The sequence below is a fragment of the Eutrigla gurnardus genome, assembly GCF_963514095.1.
Source record: "Eutrigla gurnardus genome assembly, chromosome: 23".
Classification (NCBI taxonomy): Eukaryota; Metazoa; Chordata; class Actinopteri; order Perciformes; family Triglidae; genus Eutrigla; species Eutrigla gurnardus.
In genome coordinates this window covers 4,800,868-4,823,751 of record NC_139934.1, presented here as the reverse complement: position 1 = coordinate 4,823,751, position 22,884 = coordinate 4,800,868, and the positions used below count along the sequence as shown (strand labels likewise).

The 22,884-nt window shown below is 44.4% G+C and overlaps 1 protein-coding gene across 1 annotated transcript; it reads left to right on the top strand.

Annotated features, from left to right (window-relative positions):
• The first annotated feature begins 1,209 nt into the window (after positions 1–1,209).
• Positions 1,210–11,403, top strand: LOC311009080 (macrophage mannose receptor 1-like). The gene is made up of 10 exons (XM_084003053.1): positions 1,210–1,284; positions 1,776–1,816; positions 1,912–2,277; positions 2,485–2,814; positions 2,917–3,254; positions 5,074–5,159; positions 5,691–5,731; positions 5,810–6,190; positions 10,261–10,593; positions 10,717–11,403. Exons 1-10 carry the CDS (start codon positions 1,211–1,213, stop codon positions 11,058–11,060), a joined length of 2,334 nt encoding a protein of 777 aa, XP_083859179.1. The 5' UTR covers position 1,210; the 3' UTR covers positions 11,061–11,403.
• The last annotated feature ends 11,481 nt before the right edge of the window (positions 11,404–22,884 follow it).

The following is a 22,884-nucleotide window of genomic DNA, read 5'->3' as shown; positions in this document are numbered from 1 at the left end:
GTATCTTTTAAAATTTGATTAACACAGTAAATAATTGGCTTACTTCAAAGACGCCTTTATTATGCAAATCATCCATATCTTTTGGGTTTCTTATGCCTTTAATTAGTCAAGGAGGTTGTTGAAATGTTTTATTGCTGAGACTGTCGGACCTTTTTCACAGCGCAGGTGTAACTGATGAACTTATGGTCCCATTCCACTTATACCAGTTTTTCTACAAAGGCCGGTTCGGAGCCGTTGCCTCATCTCGAACCAATCTTTCGAGCTCCGACAGCCAAAGAACCGGCTCTGGGTCAGGAAAACCGCTCACAGACCCGGCGCCAACTCTTTGCTGTTCTTGAACTGGTCTCGAACCACGTCTTGCTTATGGCAGGGACTGGGGGCGGGGCTAGCGTGATCAACAAGGAAAAATAAAACGGAGCTTGTGGAACCGGGATGACTATGGACGCCAAAGCAGTGGTCGGTCTCCTGGGATTGTGGACCTCGGCAGGAGTGCAAAATAATTCAGAGGGAGCCTCGAGAACAAAACCCGTGTTGTTGTCGGGCTTGAAGTTGGCGTTGGCGTTTCTGGGGAAACCTCAGACGTACAGTGATGTAATGACGTGGCTCTCTAGCCTGTGGAAAAGCTGACCGGTTCTGGGAATGTTCTGGGAATGTTCTGGGAATGTTCTGGGAATGTTCTGGGAAGGTTTGCACGTTGCAAACCAGAACCAGAACCAGCACTAGAACTAGGTTCACGTTGGTCGAAAAGGGGTTTTATCAGAGTGCCACAGCCGTTCGAGTACACAATACCCGGACACTAAATGGAACTGGGCCCAACACCCATGTTAGTGATGATGACACCCGGGTTTACCCTCGCCCATTGAAGGAAACTGGAGAAATGTGAATTTGAAAGCATTGAATGACTTGATGCATCTTTGGAAATGTTGTATTTGAAAACCAGTGACGGACATTAAACAAAGATCACGTCATCAACATTCTTCTCCGTAAGCGGCTCGACTTTGTGACTCCTTCACTTTTCCTTAATCTGCACTATTTGCACAGGTTGGACTTTTGTCTACTATTATATTTTGATGATCTATTATATTTTCTATAATATTAAATTAGCTCCAGAGAATACGGATGTATTGGTGTCAACAGTAGACAGTTTTCCTGGCAATGATAAAGATCTGACAATATTTGAATGTTAAAATGATGAAAGATAACTGAGTATATGAACGGCGTTGGAGCATCTTCATCAGCAGAGAAAGGAGAGACATCGGAGCAGATCGAAGCTGAGGACGAGATGTGAGTTGAGACTCTTTTGAGATTTAATGTTTATGTTTATGTATTTGCAGAGGTGGGCAGAATATCGGGTCTATTCGGTTCTTCTTTTCATCCCAGCACATGAAAATTACTAATAATATAACGCGTTTTGTAGCTGATTGTATTTTTTATTTATTTTGGATACTAACAAGACAATATACTCCAAGATAATACAAAGCTTTTTCAGGAAATAATACTGTTTTTTTATTATTTCCCAAAAAATAGTTACTTTTTATTCAAGATTAAGTTGATTATCCTGCAATAAAATAATACATATATTATATATGATATATATCTTGCAATGTAATTTCTATTATAACGTAGTGTTTCTGATCATCATTATTAACTCTGGCTGTAACTTTTATTTTAACTGAAGGCCTCCAGTGTCTCCGTTTCTTCCCCTAAACCTTAATGACCAGTTGTTTTCAAATAAATAGTTTAGTTCAAATTAAAATATCCGTTTCCTCTCACAGAGCAAAGATGCAGTGGAGTCTGTGTGTGCTCATTCTGATGGGTAAGTGGATCATCGTATCTACAGTGTTTTTAACTTTATTTAAATAGTGGTCTCATGATTGTGATGTTATGATCTAGTGTTTCTGTTGTTATTAGGTCAGTGTTCCCTCTCCCTGTGTCAACTCTACATGTACCACTTTGTTAATGAGAACAAGACCTGGAGAGAAGCCCGGGCGTATTGCAGAGAGAATTACACTGATCTGGCCACAGTGTCTAACATGAGTGACTTGAGGAGACTCGAGGACTTGACAGACTATAGAGGTGACGCCTGGATCGGGCTGAAGAATAAACCAAAGGCCAAGGAGACGTGGTACTGGTCTATGCCAGGCATGGAGTTGAGTGGTAACATAACTTGGAAAGGAGGAGAGCCAAATAGCCTTCAAGAGAACTGTGTGGTGCTAAGTAAGAACGAAGGGAATGATTTGAGATGTGACATTGAAAAGCCTTTCGTCTGCTACAATGGTGAGAATGTGTTGCTAATAAAGTTGTGTACACACAGCATGTCATCCTGTCTAAAAACCAAAGTGAATTCTATTTTTAAACTATTTTATTCTAATCTAAAACTGCAGTGGAATCATGTTGATGTTTCTTCTGTTTTGAATAATAAAATAAGAGTTTCACTCATTAAAAGTAAATAAATGTGTATTTGTTTTTCTGTTCATTTCACAGAAACAGATAAACAAACCCATATAGGGAATGGTACCTTGAGCTGGTTCGAGGCTCAGAGGTACTGCAGGAAGCATCACACTGACCTGGCCAGTGGTCCAGAACAGCTGAAAAAGTTTAGTTCAAAGAACGAGTCTTTGGAAAACAAAGACTATTGGATCGGCCTGTTCACCGACAAGTGGAGGTGGTCAGATGGGAGTCGGTTCTCTTTCAGATCCTGGGATCGGGAACGATTTAATAGTACAGACGGCAAAAACAAATGTGCTTTCACTGTAAATGAATATATGAGCTCCGATGAATGCAGTGAAAGAAAACCCTTCATCTGCTATAAAGGTGAGTTTTGGAGAAAAAAATCCTGTTTCTTGCGACGTGTACATTGTGTTCTGTTTTACGCATAATACTTATTATAATATATTATTTACCCTCTTTGTCTAGATTCTGTGATCCTGATCAATGAGGAGAAGACCTGGGAGGACGCCTTATATTACTGCAGACACCACTACGAAGACCTGGTCTCCATCGACAGCCTTGACGAGCAGAGATGGGTCCAGGAGAAAGCCAAGAAGGCCCAAACCTCCCACGTCTGGCTGGGACTGCGCTACACCTGCACTCTGGATTTCTGGTTCTGGGTCAGTGATAAGGCCGTCGTCTATAAGAACTGGAACAAGACGGCAGATCTGGATGACTGTGACATGTCTGCAGCCATGGAGACAGGAGGGCAACACAAGTGGTTCAAAGTGACCGACGACCACAAGTTCAATTTCATCTGTTCTGTGTGATGTTCCCATGTCCTGAGAATGGCATTCTGGGAAATGTAGGCTTCTCGGCCTATTCTTTCTCCTAATGGGGGTTCTTTCATTCATATTGGGAGGGTGTATTTTGTTTTGTGTTAATTAAGTTTTATCTTTATGGTTGTAATAGGAATAAATACACCAATGAACATGCTGGTTTGATTTTGCTTCCATGTATTAAATATGGGACATATAACTTTTTTATTATCAAGTTTTGGTAAATATCTGGTGATGGTTACATTAAGTCAAATCTTTGCCTCTGATTATGACATGTATGAAGTTTTATGTAAACTGATCATTTATATATATATATATATATATATATATATATATATATATATATATATATATATATATATATATATATTGGTTAGATGGTGATTTATGAAGACATTTGTTCCTTTTAATTTTCTGCCTTGTTTCTGTAGTGCGAGTTGTGCTTCCTATCTTTGTTGATTGACGGATATCTTATATAATTACTCAACCTTTCACAAAAAAAAAACATTAACAAATGTGTTTTTGTTCCAAGTAAAAATATCTATAAGCAATGTTAAACTGTTAAAATAAAGTTTTTCATCATTTTTGGAGAGTTATTACTGTCATTTCACGGCTCGTCACCTCTATTATATTTCTGTATCTTTTAAAATTTGATTAACACAGTAAATAATTGGCTTACTTCAAAGACGCCTTTATTATGCAAATAATCCATATCTTTTGGGTTTCTTATGCCTTTAATTAGTCAAGGAGGTTGTTGAAATGTTTTATTGCTGAGACTGTCGGACCTTTTTCACAGCGCGGGTGTAACTGATGAACTTATGGTCCCATTCCACTTATACCAGTTTTTCTACAAAGGCCGGTTCGGAGCCGTTGCCTCATCTCGATCCAATCTTTCGAGCTCCGACAGCCAAAGAACCGGCTCTGGGTCAGGAAAACCGCTCACAGACCCGGCGCCAACTCTTTGCTGTTCTTGAACTGGTCTCGAACCACGTCTTGCTTATGGCAGGGACTGGGGGCGGGGCTAGCGTGATCAACAAGTAAAAAAAAACGGAGCTTGTGGAACCGGGGTGACTATGGACGCCAAAGCAGTGGTCGGTCTCCTGGGATTGTGGACCTCGGCAGGAGTGCAAAATAATCCAGAGGGAGCCTCGAGAACAAAACCTGCGTTGTTGTCGGGTTTGAAGTTGGCCTTGGCGTTTCTGGGGAAACCTCAGACGTATACAGTGATGTAATGACGTGGCTCTCTAGCCTGTGGAAAAGCTGACCGGTTCTGGGAATGTTCTCTGATTGTTCTGGGAAGGTTTGCACGTTGCAAACCAGAACCAGCACTAGAACCAGGTTCGCATTGGTCAAAAAGGGGTTTCATCAGAGTGCCACAGCCGTTCGAGTACATAATACCTGGACACTAAATGGAACTGGGCCCAACACCCATGTTAGTGATGACACCCGGGTTTACCCTCGCCCATTGAAGGAAACTGGAGAAATGTGAATTTGAAAGCATTGAATGACTTGATGCATCTTTGGAAATGTTGTATTTGAAAACCAGTGACGGACATTAAACAAAGATCACGTCATCAACATTCTTCTCCGTAAGCAGCTCGACTTTGTGACTCCTTCACTTTTCCTTAATCTGCACTATTTGCACAGGTTGGACTTTTGTCTAGTATTATATTTTGATGATCTATTATATTTTCTATAATATTAAATTAGCTCCAGAGAATACGGATGTATTGGTGTCAACAGTAGACAGTTTTTCTGGCAATGATAAAGATCTGACAATATTTGAATGTTCAAATGATGAAAGATAACTGAGTATATGAACGGCGTTGGAGCATCTTCATCAGCAGAGAAAGGAGAGACATCGGAGCAGATCGAAGCTGAGGACGAGATGTGAGTTGAGACATTTTTGAGATTTAATGTTTACGTTTATGTATTTGCAGAGGTGGGCAGAATATCGGGTCTATTCGGTTCTTCTTTTCAACCCAGCACATGAAAATTACTAATAATATAACGCGTTTTGTAGCTGATTGTATTTTTTTTATTTATTTGGATACTAACAAGACAATATACTCCAAGAAAATACAAAGCTTTTTCAGGAAATAATGTTTTTTTTTTTAATTTCCCAAAGAAATAGTTCCTTTTTATTCAAGATTAAGTTGATTATCCTGCAATAAAATAAAACATATATATATATATATATATATATATATATATATATATATATATATATATATGATATATATCTTGCAATGTCATTTCTATTTTAACGTAGTGTTTCTGATCATCATTATTAACTCTGGCTGTAACTTTTATTTTAACTGAAGGCCTCCAGTGTCTCCGTTTCTTCCCCTAAACCTTAATGACCAGTTGTTTTCAAATAAATAGTTTAGTTCAAATTAAAATAACCGTTTCCTCTCACAGAGCAAAGATGCAGTGGAGTCTGTGTGTGCTCATTCTGATGGGTAAGTGGATCATCGTATCTACAGTGTTTTTAACTTTTTTTTAAATGGTGGTCTCATGATTTTGATCTTATGATCTAGTGTTTCTGTTATTAGGTCAGTGTTCCCTCTCCCTGTGTCAACTCTACAAGTACCACTTTGTTAATGAGAACAAGACCTGGACAGAAGCCCGGGCGTATTGCAGAGAGAATTACACTGATCTGGCCACAGTGTCTAACATGAGTGACTTGAGGAGACTCGACAACTTGACAGACTATAGAGGTGGTGCCTGGATCGGGCTGAAGAATGAACCAGATGCCAATGAGACGTGGTACTGGTCTATGCCAGGCATGGAGTTGAGTGGTAACATAACTTGGCAAAAAGATCAGCTAAGTACCCTTGAAGAGAACTGTGTGGCGCTAAACAACAACAAAGGGGGTGATTTTAAATGTGAAGATAAAAAGCCTTTCGTCTGGTACAATGGTGAGAATGTGTTGCTAATAAAGTTGTGTACACACAGCATGTCATCATTTCTAAAAACCAAAGTGAATTCTATTTTAAAACTATTTTATTGTAATCTAAAACTGCAGTGGAATCATGTTGATGTTTCTTCTGTTTTGAATGAGAAAATAAGAGTTTCACTCATTAAAAGTAAATAAATGTGTATTTGTTTTTCTGTTCATTCCACAGAAACAGATAAACAAATCCATATAGGGAAAGGTCCCTTGAGCTGGTTCGAGGCTCAGAGGTACTGCAGGGAGCATCACACTGACCTGGCCAGTGGTCCAGAACAGCTGAAAAAGTTTAGTTCCAAGAAAGAGTCTTTGGAAAATAAAGACTATTGGATCGGCCTGTTCACAGACAAGTGGAGGTGGTCAGATGGGAGTCGGTTCTCTTTCAGATCCTGGGATCAGGACCCATTTACAAATACAGACGGCAACAACAAATGTGCTTTCACTGTAAATGGAAATATGAGCTCCGCTGATTGCAGTGAAAAAAAACCCTTCATCTGCTATAAAGGTGAGTTTTGGACGTGTACATTGTGTTTTGTTATATGCATTATACTTATTATAATATATTTAATGTAACGTTCCGGCCGTTATTTACCCTATCTTTGTCTAGATTCTGTGAAGCTGATCAATGACAATAAGACCTGGGAGGACGCCTTATATTACTGCAGACACCACAACAAAGACCTGGTCTCCATCGACAGCCTTGACGAGCAGAGATGGGTCCAGGAGAAAGCCAAGAAGGCCCAAACCTCCCACGTCTGGCTGGGACTGCGCTTCACCTGCACTCTGGATTTCTGGGTCAGTGATAAGGCCGTCGTCTATAAGAACTGGAACAAGACGGCAGATCTGGATGACTGTGACATGTCTGCAGCCATGGAGACAGGAGGGCAACACAAGTGGTTCAAAGTGACCGACGACCACAAGTTCAATTTCATCTGTTCTGTGTGATGTTCCCATGTCCTGAGAATGGCATTCTGGGAAATGTAGGCTTCTCGGCCTCCTTATTCTTTCTCCTAATGGGGGTTCTTTCATTCATATTGGGAGGGTGTATTTTGTTTTGTGTTAATTCAGTTTTATCGTTATGGTTGTGATAGGAATAAATACACCAATGAACATGCTGGTTTTATTTTGCTTCCATGTATTAAATATGGGACGTATAACTTTTTTATTATCAAGTTTTGCTAAATATCTGGTGATGGTTACATTAAGTCAAATCTTTGTCTCTGATTATGACATGTATGAAGTTTTATGTAAACTGATCATTTATATATATATATATATATATATATATATATATATATATAGCATTGTATTGGTTAGATGGTGATTTATGAAGACGTTTGTTCCTTTTAATTTTCTGCCTTGTTTCAGTAGTGTAAGTTTGTGCTTCCTATCTTTGTTGATTGACGGATATCTTATATAATTACTCAACCTTTCACAAAAAAAAAACATTAACAAATGTGTTTTTGTTCCAAGTAAAAATATCTATAACCAATGTTAAACTGTTAAAATAAAGTTTTTCATCATTTTTGGAGAGTTATTACTGTCATTTCACGGCTCGTCACCTCTATTATATTTCTGTATCTTTTAAAATTTGATTAACACAGTAAATAATTGGCTTACTTCAAAGACGCCTTTATTATGCAAATCATCCATATCTTTTGGGTTTCTTATGCCTTTAATTAGTCAAGGTGGTTGTTGAAATGTTTTATTGCTGAGACTGTCGGACCTTTTTCACAGCGCGGGTGTAACTGATGAACTTATGGTCCCATTCCACTTATACCAGTTTTTCTACAAAGGCCGGTTCGGAGCCGTTGCCTCATCTCGAACCAATCTTTCGAGCTCCGACAGCCAAAGAACCGGCTCTGGGTCAGGAAAACCGCTCACAGACCCGGCGCCAACTCTTTGCTGGTCTTGAACTGGTCTCGAACCACGTCTTGCTTATGGCAGGGACTGGGGGCGGGGCTAGCGTGACCAACAAGTAAAAAAAAACGGAGCTTGTGGAACCGGGGTGACTATGGACGCCAAAGCAGTGGTCGGTCTCCTGGGATTGTGGACCTCGGCAGGAGTGCAAAATAATCCAGAGGGAGCCTCGAGAACAAAACCCGCGTTGTTGTCGGGCTTGAAGTTGCCGTTGGCGTTTCTGGGGAAACCTCAGACGTATACAGTGATGTAATGACGTGGCTCTCTAGCCTGTGGAAAAGCTGACCGGTTCTGGGAATGTTCTCTGAATGTTCTGGAAAGGTTCTGGTTTGCACGTTGCAAACCAGAACCAGAACTAGAACTAGAACTAGGTTCACGTTGGTCGAAAAGGGGTTTTATCAGAGTGCCACAGCCGTTTGAGTACACAATACCCGGCAACTAAATGGAACTGGGCCCAACACCCATGTTAGTGATGACACCCGGGTTTACCCTCGCCCATTGAAGGAAACTGGAGAAATGTGAATTTGAAAGCATTGAATGACTTAATGCATCTTTGGAAATGTTGTGTTTGAAAACCAGTGACGGACATTAAACAAAGATCAGGTCATCAACATTCTTCTCCGTAAGCGGCTCGACTTTGTGACTCCTTCATTTTTCCTTAATCTGCACTATTTGCACAGGTTGGACTTTTGTCTAGTATTATATTTTTATGATCTATTATATTTTCTATAATATTAAATTAGCTCCAGAGAATACGGATGTATCGGTGTCAACAGTAGACAGTTTTCCTGGCAACGATAAAGATCTGACAACAATTAAATATTCAAATGATGAATGATGACTGAGTATATGAACGGCGTTGGAGCATCTTCATCAGCAGAGAAAGGAGAGACATCGGAGCAGATCGAAGCTGAGGACGAGATGTGAGTTGAGACTCTTTTGAGATTAAATGTTTATGTATTTGCAGAGGTGGGCAGAATATCGGGTCTATTCGGTTCTTCTTTTCAACCCAGCACATGGAAATGACTAATAATATAACGCGTTTTGTAGCTGATTGTATTTTTTATTTATTTTGGATACTAACAAGACAATATACTCCAAGATAATACAAAGCTTTTTCAGGAAATAATAACGTTTTTTTATTATTTCCCAAAAAATAGTTACTTTTTATTCAAGATTAAGTTGATTATCCTGCAATAAAATAATACATATATATATATATGATATATATCTTGCAATGTCATTTCTATTTTAACGTAGTGTTTCTGATCATCATTATTAACTCTGGCTGTAACTTTTATTTTAACTGAAGGCCTCCAGTGTCTCCGTTTCTTCCCCTAAACCTTAATGACCAGTTGTTTTCAAATAAATAGTTTAGTTCAAATTAAAATATCCGTTTCCTCTCACAGAGCAAAGATGCAGTGGAGTCTGTGTGTGCTCATTCTGATGGGTAAGTGGATCATCGTATCTACAGTGTTTTTAACTTTTTTTAAATGGTGATCTCATGATTTTGATGTTATGATCTAGTGTTTCTGTTGTTATTAGGTCAGTGTTCCCTCTCCCTGTGTCAACTCTACATGTACCACTTTGTTAATGAGAACAAGACCTGGACAGAAGCCCAGGCGTATTGCAGAGAGAAGTACACTGATCTGGCCACAGTGTCTAACATGAGTGACTTGAGGAGACTCGAGGACTTGCCAGACTATAGACGTGACGCCTGGATCGGGCTGAAGAATGAACCAAAGGCCAAGGAGACGTGGTACTGGTCTATGCCAGGCATGGAGTTGAGTGGTAACATAACTTGGAAAGGGGGAGAGCCAAATAACCCTAAAGAGAACTGTGTGGCGCTAAGTAAGAACGGAGGGAATGATGACAGATGCGAAAAAAAAAAATATTTCATCTGCTACAATGGTGAGAATGTGTTGCTAATAAAGTTGTGTACACACAGCATGTCATCCTGTCTAAAAACCAAAGTGAATTCTATTTTAAAACTATTTTATTCTAATCTAAAACTGCAGTGGAATCATGTTGATGTTTCTTCTGTTTTGAATGAGAAAATAAGAGTTTCACTCATTAAAAGTAAATAAATGTGTATTTGTTTTTCTGTTCATTCCACAGAAACAGATAAACAAATCCATATAGGGAATGGTACCTTGAGCTGGTTCAAGGCTCAGAGGTTCTGCAGGAAGCATCACACTGACCTGGCCAGTGGTCCCGAACAGCTGGAAGAGTTTACTTCCAAGAAAGCTTGTTGGGAAAACAACGGTGACTATTGGATCGGCCTGTTCACAGACAAGTGGAGGTGGTCAGATGGGAGTCAGTTCTCTTTCAGATCCTGGGATCAGGACCCATTTACAAATACAGACGGCAAAAACAAATGTGCTTTCACTCTAAATGGAAATATGAGCTCCGCTGATTGCAGTGAAAAGAGACCCTTCATCTGCTATAAAGGTGGGTTTTGGAGAAAAAAAATCCTGTTTCTTACGTGTACATTGTGTTTTGTTATATGCATTATACTTATTATAATATATTTAATGTAACGTTCCGGCCGTTATTTACCCTATCTTTGTCTAGATTCTGTGATCCTGATCAATGAGAATAAGACCTGGGAGGACGCCTTATATTACTGCAGACACCACTACGAAGACCTGGTCTCCATCGACAGCCTTGACGAGCAGAGATGGGTCCAGGAGAAAGCCAAGAAGGCCCAAACCTCCCACGTCTGGCTGGGACTGCGCTACACCTGCACTCTGGATTTCTGGTTCTGGGTCAGTGATAAGGCCGTCGTCTATAAGAACTGGAACAAGACGGCAGATCTGGATGACTGTGACATGTCTGCAGCCATGGAGACAGGAGGGCAACACAAGTGGTTCAAAGTGACCGACGACCACAAGTTCAATTTCATCTGTTCTGTGTGATGTTCCCATGTCCTGAGAATGGCATTCTGGGAAATGTAGGCTTCTCGGCCTCCTTATTCTTTCTCCTAATGGGGGTTCTTTCATTCATATTGGGAGGGTGTATTTTGTTTTGTGTTAATTCAGTTTTATCTTCATGGTTGTGATAGGAATAAATACACCAGTGAACATGCTGGTTTAATTTTGCTTCCATGTATTAAATATGGGATGTATAACTTTTTTATTATCAAGTTTTGGTAAATATCTGGTGATGGTTACATTAAGTCAAATCTTTGCCTCTGATTATGACATGTATGAAGTTTTATGTAAACTGATCATTTATATATATATATATATATATATATATATATATATATATATATATATATATATATATATATATATATATATATATATATATATATAGCATGGTATATAGTATGATGATTTATGAAGAAGTTTGTTCCTTTTAATTTTCTGCCTTATTGTTTCAGTAGTGAGTTTGTGCTTCCTATCTTTGTTGATTGACGGATATCTTATATAATTACTCAACCTTTCACAAAAAAAACATTAACAAATGTGTTTTTGTTCCAAGTAAAAATTGTCATGATCTGTGTTTTCTTGGTTTTGATTTCCTGTTTTATTTTGTAACTTTTCCTGTCTCGTACTTCATGGTCCTTGTTGTTTCCGCTGTCTTGACTCCCCCACCCTCTCGTGTTGATTACCCTGCCTGCCCTAATGTGTTTCACCTGTTCCTCGTCAGCTCCCTGCCTCCCTGTGTATAGTCTGTGTTTCCCATGTCTCATTGTTGGTTCATTGTCGCTGTTTGTCACTCCCTGCCTGCTGCACCACATCATGTCGTCATGTCCATGGATTTATTTGTTCCTGCCTCCCGTGTCCCTTTGTGTTCTGTTTTTTTCCGTAAGTGTTTCTTTGATGATCGGTTTTGCCCTTGTGGTTTTTTTGGTTTGATACTTTGTTTTTTTGTCTTGGTTTTGTGTTTAGTGTATTATTTAAATAAATCCTTTTCTTATCTGCATTTGGGTCCTCACCTCCTGTTTCCGAGTCGGCGCCTGACAAAAAATATCTATAAGCAATGTTAAACTGTTAAAATACAGTTTTTCATCATTTTTGGAGAGTTATTACTGTAATTTCACGGCTCGTGACCTCTATTATATTTCTGTATCTTTTAAAATTTGATTAACACAGTAAATAATTGGCTTACTTCAAAGACGTCTTTATTATGCAAACCATCCGTATCTTTTGGGTTTCTTATGCCTTTAATTAGTCAAGGAGGTTGTTGACATTTTTTATAATTTTTTCTTCAGATCAAAATAATAAAGACATTTACTCATGATTTAGTGGTATTTTCTTTTAATTCATAAGAGACGCAGATTGTTTATTTATCACGGTCAGTCTCAACAGTTAGTTTCCCTCAATAGACGATGAGAGAGGATTCATATCCTCGTGTTCAAGAAACGATCCAATCCTCGACATTTCATCTAACGTGTCTTTAGCTTGTTTTTGGGGGGGAAGTTTGTCTTTCGTTAAATGCACTTGCCTTCTAGGAGCAGGACCAGCAGACTCGGCCACAGGATGCCACAGATTGGTCGGCAACGTGGATGATCGAGAGGAAGGTGCGCTCCTTTTACACTCCGTTCACCGCCGACAGCCTCAGAGTTGGGGCTCGACACTTGCTGCCGGTAAAACCGGAGCAGTCTGGGCTTTTTGGGAGGGAGGGGCAGGAGCTTTCAGAGAGAGGCCCACAAGAGTTGCTGCAACAGCCAGGATGTGGAAAAGTGTTTTTTTGAGCATTAAAATATGTAAACATGATTAAGTAGTAACCTGAAATACTAGAATAATAGGTATTCTTTAGGATGCAGACAAGTTATATTTGCTAACCCACGCAATTTTGGCTTTTTCCTATTTATACCTCTTCTTGTTTTTTTTTCAATACGCGTCATCCTGGGACTAAACATAATATTTTTATGTGATTTGTATTCGTAAATTTCTTATTTAGAAAGAAATCTCTCTTCTCATTTTGACATGTTTTCAAGGCGTCTGGTCTTGGCAAGCTGAGGCCCAACACCCTGGTCCTGGGCTTCAAGACAAACTGGAGACACAGTTCTGCCCAAAGTATTGAAGATTATATCAACACCATATACTGTAGTAAGACATTTATTTTGAAACTACTGACGTTCTCAGTTTTACTGACTTTAAAGACGACTCTCTATAGCGTAAGGAAACATTGCACCTTTTACGTTTTCTAGCGATACCTTCAACTCCAACTACTGTTTGTGTATCTTGAGGATGATGGACGGGCTAGATATCTCTGACCAGTTCTATTTCGTCCCTACTGACCGCCAGAGGCGGTGCTTTAAGCACTGGATAACTCCGCCCGCACTAGCGCATGTCGAGTACGAATAACAACAATGTCACCTGTGACTCCTGCATGACCCCCGGGAGGCTATATCTTCCGGTGTCAGCAGGCAATCGGCTCCCTTCATTCTTCTCGCGGCCGCGCGTCGAGGTGTACGTAAGTATAGCATGGCCGTTTAAACGGCCGGTACAATTATTACTGGCGTGCTGCTGGCTTTGTGCAGCCTCGTGCCTCCGTGGCAGGAGTAACGGGCTGAGGCTCGTCCTCCGAGAGGCTGTCGCCAGCGTTTTGCACATTGTATGTTGTACCTGCTCTGGTGGCTTTGCTGGGTTGGTGGCGTTTCCGCCCCTCACCTTCCAGCATTGCACACAGCTGCTGAGGGCTGTGTTACTAGCAGGTTGATGCTGCTTTGAATGCTAATAACTGTTTTTTGTTTCTCTGTTTAGTGTTCACAGTATTATTGAAGGATTCAACTGGATTGAGGTAGGGTTTCACTCCCTCTTCAAGCTTAGTTGTATTTTGCTAAAACTAATAAATCTTGTTGGTGAAGGTTGCGTACCTGCCCCCTCTCCCAACTTGGTATTGTGTTTCAAAGTGTTGGCGTACCCGTCCCGGCGGCGTCACGTTGTGTTGTTTGTTGTTACTTGGCTACCTCTCCACCTGGTTCCGGATGGAGCATGCCTGTGACAGCTGTATGGCGTCCCCGGAGCCTGAGGATGGCCATGACCGGTGTGTGTCCTGTCTTGGCGTGGATCACCTGCAGGAGGCCATCACCGACGAAGCCTGCATAAATTGTAGCATTATGCCGAGGTCAGTAAGGCTGGCCAGGCTGGCCCAAATGGATCCACTATCCTGCCTGCCTTCATTCCAGCCTGAGAGGGTGGATTCCTGTCGGGGTGCTGCAAAGAGGCGGTCTGCCACACAGGACGGGGACGGTGTCCCCGCAGGAAAACGGCGGAGGAAGGCAGACGACCAGCTCTCCTCTAAGGTTGACCGTATGGCTGCTGATATGGAGGAAATGAAGGCACTTCTTCTTAGCCTGCAGCCTGCTGGGGGGATGACACATGCTGCTGTTGCAGCTGCCCAGGGGTCATCGCTGCCACCGGACGACGCTATCTCCATTGCAGCTTCATCTAGCCAGTTTAATGGTTCCCAGGTCGGGTTAACGACTCCGACTGCACCAGGCTCATCACATTCTTCAGCCTCGGATTCACGGCGAGGATCTGATGACTCCTCCATGGGGCAATCATCCGGGCTGCCCTGGCACGCCTGCAGCTTGACACTCCGAGTCAGGAAAAAGCTCCTAGCGCTTTCTACAGGCGCAACCCCCCACCGGCGAAGACTAGGGTGCCGCACTCTCCTGATTTTTTGAAGGAGCTGCATTCCTGCTGGGGAGACACGTCGGCCCTCACCAGGCCTGGGTCGGATGAGCGAGCCTTAGCTGCCATGGAGGGTGCTGAGGCAGTTGGTCTTCTCCGCATGCCAGCGGTGGAACCTGCAATTGCTGCCCTGATTGTTTCTCCAGAGGAGGCAATGAAGTCGGACCCCAGGTGCCCTTCTGCCCAGTGTAAGGTCACTGATGACCACGTCTGCAGAGCTTACAACACGGCAGCGCATATCGGCCGCCTTGGAAACACCCTTTCCCACTTCCTTTTGGCCCTCTCATCTTCCCTGCAGGACGCTCAGGTGGATGACTCCATCCGTGACATCTGCGATGCCTCACTGCAGACTTTTGCCTGTCAGTCGAGAGAGTTGGGTCGACTTATGTCGACGCTTGTCCACACTCGTCGTCACGTGTGGCTGGCCCAGTCACCCCTGACGGAGGCGACTCGTAGGTTCCTTCGCAGGGTGCCGGCGGAACCTGGTGAGCTGTTTGGCTCTGCAGCTCTGCAGGCATTGGACCGCACAGCTGAAGCCGATGAGACCAGGCGGCGGCTTGCAGGCCTTCACAGGAGGGCGCCTACCTCCAGCGGGCCGAGAGCCTTTCCATCTGCCCCTGCACGTCCTCCACAGCTGCCTCCCCAGAGTGGTCGGCGGCCGTCGCGACGGGATCCTAAGAAGCCGGCAGGCAACTTTCGCTCCACCGTGCGGCGCTCACCACGTCAGCCCCAGGCCTCCAAGACTGACCGCCGTCCTTCCGGTTCCTTCGGGGGCCGGGGGCAACGGCGCTAGGACCACGGGGCCGGTCGTCGGCTGCTTTTCCCAGCAGCAGCTCAGTCACTGGGCTGCCTGCTGTCCAGAGCCCTGGGTAGTGTCCACCTTGACCCGGGGCTACGAATTGCAGTTCCGACGCCGGCCCCCAGCCTTCGGCCGGGTGAGAGTGACATCCATCGGCGACCCGGCCAAGGCCCAAACCTTAGCCCAGGAGCTGTCCACCCTCCTGGACAAGGGTGCCATCGTACCGGTGGACCCCCTACTTCATCCCGGGGGCTTCTACTCAACCTACTTTCTCGTCGGCAAGAAGGATGGCGGACTACGGCCCATCCTGGACCTGCGAGGCCTGAACAGGTATTTAAAAGTTCTGCCATTCCACATACTGACTGCAGCAGATGTTCAGCGTGTGGTCAGTCCCAACGAGTGGTTCACCTCCATAGATTTGAAGGATGCCTACTTTCATGTCCCGATCGCTGCTCATCATCAGCCCTTTCTGAGGTTTGCCTACCAGGGTCACCATTACCAGTTCAGGGTGCTCCACTTTGGACTCTCCCTGTCCCCAAGAGTGTTCACCCGTTGTGCTGCGGCAGCCTTGGTGCCTCTGCAGGCGGGAGGCATGAAGGTCCTGCCCTATCTAGACGACTGGTTGGTGTGCGCGCATTCCCGTGCCCAGGTGGTCCGGGATACCAACCGTCTTCTGCTGCATGTGGCCCGACTGGGCCTCACTGTCAACATTACAAAAAGTTGCCTGGTCCCCACTCAGCGGATTGCCTATTTGGGTCTGGATCTGGACTCGGTCGCCATGAAGGCCTATCTGTCGGAGAAACGTGTGAGCAACATCCTCCAACTCCTCCCTTTCTTCAAGAGGGGCAGGCGGCTACCTTACATTCAGTTTCTGCAGCTCCTGGGCAAACTGACGGCTGCATCGACTGCCATACCTTCCGGCCTGTTGCTACTGCGCCCGCTCCAGATGTGGCTGAACAGCTTCCATCTGGACCCGAAGTTTCACAGGCACAAGCTGATCGTGGTGTCTCAGGTGTGCGTCCACGCTCTGGCACCATGGCAAGACAGGGCGTTCCTACTGGGGGGGGGGCACCTCTGGGAGTCCTCCCTTCCTTCCGGGAGACGGTTGCCACAGATGCATCCCAGTTAGGGTGGGGTGCAGTCTGGTGTGGCAGGTCCGCCCAGGGACGGTGGTCTCTTCGGGACCGCACGCAGCACATCAATGTGCTGGAGCTGCGGGCTGTCCACCTGGTTCTCCGACATTTGTTACCGCACCTGCAGGGGAAACATGTGCTGGTCCGGTCAGACAACAAGGCAGTGGTCTCCAAGGTCAATCATCAAGGGGGCACCAAGTCGGCGCAACTGCTGCAGGTGTCCCAGCGCCTGCTGACATGGGCCGCTCCCCGTCTGTTGAGCTTGCGAGCAATGTGGCTCCCGGGGGACCAGAATCAGGTGGCAGATTTCCTTTCTCGGCAGAAGCCTCCGCCGGGGGAGTGGAGGCTACACCCAGAGGTTGTCGAGCTGATCTGGGGCGTTTTCGGCAGGGCGGAGGTGGATCTCTTTGTCTCCAGGGAGTCAACCCATTGTCCCCTATGGTTTTCCTGGATGGAGGAGGACAGTCCTCTGGGACAGGATGCCTTGGGGCACGAGTGGCCCAGCATGTTCCTGTACACCTTCCCACCGCTGCCTCTGATCCTCCCGATGCTGCAGCGGGTCCTTCATCGGGGCCACCGCCTCCTCCTGGTAGCCCCGTTCTGGCCAGGAAGGCCCTGGTTTCCACTGCTGTGGCAGCTCTGCTGCAGCTCGCCATGGCGTCTCCCAGGGAGGAAAGATCTCCTGTCACAGCTAGGGGGGCGGATTTGGCACCCCAACCCCTGCCGTCTCCAGCTTTGGGCCTGGCCGCTGCAGGGTCCGACACGCTTCTGACCGGTTGCACTGAGCCTGTCCGACGAACCATCTCGCATGCTCGTGCATCGTCCACCCGTCTCCAGTATGAGAGCAAGTGGAGGAGGTTCTCTGCCTGGTGCGCTGACAGGGGGGACGACCCCACTTCTTGCCCGGTGGCCACCGTTCTGGACTTTCTTCAGTCTCTCCTGGACGACGGCCGTGCACCTTCCACTTTGAAGGTGTATGTGGCAGCCATTTCATGGCAGCATGACTTGATAGACAATGCTACTGTAGGGTGCCAGCGGCTGGTGTCTCTATTTTTAAGGGGGGCATTGAGGCTGCGGCCCTCAGTCTCCCCCAGGGTTCCAGCGTGTGACCTCTCCCTGGTGCTGAAGGCCCTGTCTTCTTCACCTTTCGAACCTATCGCCCAGGCTGACCTCAAGTGGCTGTCGTTGAAGACAGCCTTTCTTCTGGCCATGACCTCAGCGAAATGGGTGGGGGAGTTGCATGCTTTGTCTGTCAGCGAGCCCTGCCTGCGTTGGGGGCCTGATGGTTCAGGGGTGCCCCTATGGCCTAATGTTGCGTTTCTGCCAAAGAACCTGCCCCGTGGCCATGTCAACCGCCCTATTCACCTGGCGCGGTTTGATCCCACAGCGGCTGATGATGAGTTGCGTGCCTTGTGTCCTGTGCGGGCCCTGGTTGCCTATATCAGTGCCACTGCACATCTGCGGCAGTCAGACCAATTGTTTGTTTGCTATGGGGGTCATAACAGGGGTTGTCCCTCTCCAAACAGCGCCTTTCTCATTGGATTGTGGACACCATCTCTTGTGCTTACAGGGTCAATGGTCGAGCATTGCCGACGGGGTCAGATGCCACTCAACGCGGGTTGTCTCCATGTCCTGGACTGCCCTGAGAGGCGTACCCCTGGGTGATATCTGTGCTGCAGCCTCTTGGTCGTCGCCGGGTACGTTCCATCGGTTTTACCGGCTAAATGTTGCTGCTCCCCACCCGTTGGGCGTGGTCCTTTGCCCTGGGTCTTCAAACTCTCATCAATAAGGTGGGTTAGGGGATTCTTCATGACACTGTTGGTATATGTCATCCAGTGCTTAAAGCACCGCCTCTGGCGGTCAGTAGGGACGAAATAGAACGAAGAGTTACAGTTGTAACTACGGTTCTATGAGTCCCGGATGACCGCCAGAGCACTCGGTCACTCAGAATCCTTGCACGTTCACGAGAAGATTTTGGGAGCCGATTGCCTGCTGACACCGGAAGATATAGCCTCCCGGGGGTCATGCAGGAGTCACAGGTGACATTGTTGTTATTCGTACTCGACATGCGCTAGCGCGGGCGGAGTTATCCAGTGCTTAAAGCACCGCCTCTGGCGGTCATCCGGGACTCATAGAACCGTAGTTACAACTGTAACTCTTCGTTTGATTTTGAAGGTTTGAAATCTTTTTTTGCTTTTGTTTGCCTTCTTACTTTTATATTTGTACAATATTAAACAAAAACCTCAACAATGGTGCAATATCTGCCTTACAGTGAACCAGGGCTTTGAGCCTGATGAATCTGTTGAAAATGAATCTCCAGAGAGGGAATCCGGTAAGAACATGTGCTGGTGCATTGTTAACAAAGTCCTCTATTACTCACACACATTTCCTGACTAACACACTCACTCTGTGACGTAGTAAAGCTAGTACTTCACCCTTTGAATACATTTAGAGATGTACTGTGAGGGGAGACTCGTATTTAAAACCACAATGTTTATAGACATGCTATCATGTGATGTCATCTTTTTATTCTTTTATTTATTGAGTGATGAACCTCTCATCTTCCTTCTCTCGCCGTTACAGCCGACGACGTCTCCGATAAAGGCGACGGTGATCAGATCAAGACGGTGTTTCAAAATGACCAGGGGAAGAAGACCATCGACGTCTACTGGATAGCTGATGATGGAGGTTAGAGAGTGGACTTGTTGTTGATATGTGTCTCTGTGCTCTCAGTAGCCCATACACGGATCCTCTTTATTCCCCTTTTTGAAGGTCTGACCCTGCTGGTTCCTTACCTCCTCACCAGGAGGAAACGCTGGCACCGCAGCAAGGTCAGGGTCTTCATCGTGGGAGACCAACAAAACATGGAGGAAGGCCGCAACGAGTGGGTTTTTCTCTGTTTATGTATAATAATAATAATAATAATAATAATAATAATAATAATAATAATAGGAATTATAATAATATAACAGCTTAACCTGCAAGTTCCTGGTGACGGCGTACCCACCCTGATGCATACCTTAAAACACAGAAAGAGCAAGAAGGTTGCTGAGAGGAAATGAGAGAAAGTCCTTGATTGGATTGTTCGATGGTAGATTTCTGGGGTTTTTAGTGAAATCCTTCAGATGACATCGTGTTGCAGTTTATAACAGAATGCATTATGGTCCGTGAAAACTGATGCGATGAGACTTTGACTGCTTATTCTTTTAGGATGGTCGCTCTGCTGAAGAGGTTTCGTTTGGATTTCAATGACGTCACGGTGATGACGGACAGCGAGAGGCGTCCACACGCCAAGAAGTGTGTATCGAAAACCACACACACACACACATCCAAACTTTGTATAATATATATATTAAGAGGCTTGGTTGTGTGTAATTGTTTTTTTTTTTTGTTTTTTTTTAACTCATGCCACATGCCAACCTCTGACCTTTTTTTCTTTCTTCTTGCTGTTTCTCAGCCTCAGTAGGTTTTTGGACATTGTCGCCCCCTTCAGGCTGCACGACGAACAGCAGCAAGGTGTCTCAGTTCAGGAACTGAAACAAAGCGCCCCATGGAAAATATCAGACAAGGAGTTTGAGGCCTTCAGACTTAAGGTGTGTGTGTGTGTGTGTGTGTGTGTGTGTGTGTGTGTGTGTGTGTGTGTGGGGGGGGGGGGGGGTCAAATGTCTCTAAATAACTTTCCCTTTGCAGTCTGAGAGGAAAGTGAGGCTGAATGAAATCATCCGGAGGAATTCCCAACATGCTGCTCTTGTGCTCGTGTGAGTAAACATCCGTTCAGAGTGTTTGATATTCTTAGATATCTTGGAGGTGCTCCCCTTTTCTTTTGGTTTTCGTCTTCTTTTTTTTCCCTTTCCATTGCTTTGACACAAAGCACAAATGATACTGAATATTTTCGCCACTGGTTTCACGACACATTTGAATGTCTCATGTTGCAAATGTTGAAGCACATGTATGCAAATGAGTATGTACAATTATCCTCAGTGGTGGTGTTGTGAGAGGTTGCTTTAGGGAAATGCAAATAAAGTAATAGTTTCCATGGAAATGTGAGTGCAATGTGCAATACTGTTAAAAACAAATAAACAACCTTGTACTATCGGCACCTGGATTGTATTCACTTTGATACATAATAACATTTATTCAACTGGACAAAATAAAAATTCTAGTAGAGTAAACATTCAGGCTCAATTACTGTTAAAACATTAAAAAAAAAATAGGACAAACCTGAAATGTGGATATAAAAGACATTTGCACTGTCATCCTGAAAAAACGTCTAAACATTCTGACCACCATCGTTTACATGATGATATGACTGGGAGCGTGATGTGAAACGGGTTAAAAAGGCATTTTTCATTTCATGTCTTTTTTTAAAAAAAACAACATAAATCGACATCGATGGTTTGGTCTTAAAGGCTTTGTAACATCTAGACAGCAAACAATGCTGATGTCCACAGGGATGCAAAATTGCACCGTTTCCATGGCACGCATGTGGTTCAATGCAAACCACAGTAAGAGCAGTCTTTGTTCTTCATCTTCAGTTCTGGTATGTTCATGTAAATGTGATGTTTTGTTCCCCCCCCCCCCAGGAGCCTTCCTGTTCCACACAATGACTGCCCCAGCGCTCTGTACATGGCCTGGCTGGATACGCTGACCTGTGACCTCCGCTGCCCCGCCGTGCTGATACGAGGAAATCAGCAGAACGTGCTCACTTTCTACTGCCAGTGAACGCTGTCGTACCTTGATGGACACTATCGAACCTAATGAGTAAAAAAAAATAAAAAAACAGAGGTGGTGCCAAAAGGAGGGGTTCGTTTTAAAGAAAATAATAATAATTTTACTTGAAAATGTGTAGAGTGATCATCTTAGTCGGCTGCCGGTCAAAGCAAAGAGATGCTTATTAGTGTAATATATAGTATAATCGTGAAATGTATGAAGAAAAGGATCCATTACGTGCACACTGCCGTCCATACGTACCATTTTTATGTAAGTGATGATGCAAGATGATGAGTCACAAATGCCCCAAATCTCAGATTGAAGACTTTTTATTTGTAACGTCAGGTTTGGTTATTCGAGGTGAAGCTGAGACTGTCGGACCTTTTTCACAGCACAGGTGTAACTGATAAACTTATGGTCCCATTCCACTTAGACCGGTTTTTCTACAAAGGCCGGTTCGGAGCCGTTGCCTCATCTCGAACCAATCTTTCGAGCTCCGACAGACAAAGAACCGGCTCTGGGTCAGGAAAACTGCTCCCAGACCCGGCGCCAACTCTTTCCTGGTCTTGAAGTTATGAGTTATGAGTTGAACTGGTCTCTAACCACGTCTTGCTTATGGCAGGGACTGGGGGCGGGGCTAGCGTGATCAACAAGTAAAAAAAAACGGAGCTTGTGGAACCGGGGTGACTATGGACGCCAAAGCAGTGGTCGGTCTCCTGGGATTGTGGACCTCGGCAGGAGTGCAAAATAATTCAGAGGGAGCCTCGAGAACAAAACCCGCGTTGTTGTCGGGCTTGAAGTTGGCGTTGGCGTTTCTGGGGAAACCTCAGACGTATACAGTGATGTAATGACGTGGCTCTCTAGCCTGTGGAAAAGCTGACCGGTTCTGGGAATGTTCTCTGATTGTTCTGGGAAGGTTTGCACGTTGCAAACCAGAACCAGCACTAGAACTAGGTTCACGTTGGTCAAAAAGGGGTTTTATCAGAGTGCCACAGCCGTTCGAGTACACAATACCCGGCAACTAAATGGAACTGGGCCCAACACCCATGTTAGTGATGACACCCGGGTTTACCCTCGCCCATTGAAGGAAAACTGGAGAAATGTGAATTTGAAAGCATTGAATGACTTAATGCATCTTTGGAAATGTTGTGTTTGAAAACCAGTGACGGACATTAAACAAAGATCACGTCATCAACATTCTTCTCCGTAAGCGGCTCGACTTTGTGACTCCTTCATTTTTCCTTAATCTGCACTATTTGCACAGGTTGGACTTTTGTCTAGTATTATATTTTTATGATCTATTATATTTTCTATAATATTAAATTAGCTCCAGAGAATACGGATGTATCGGTGTCAACAGTAGACAGTTTTCCTGGCAACGATAAAGATCTGACAACAATTAAATATTCAAATGATGAATGATGACTGAGTATATGAACGGCGTTGG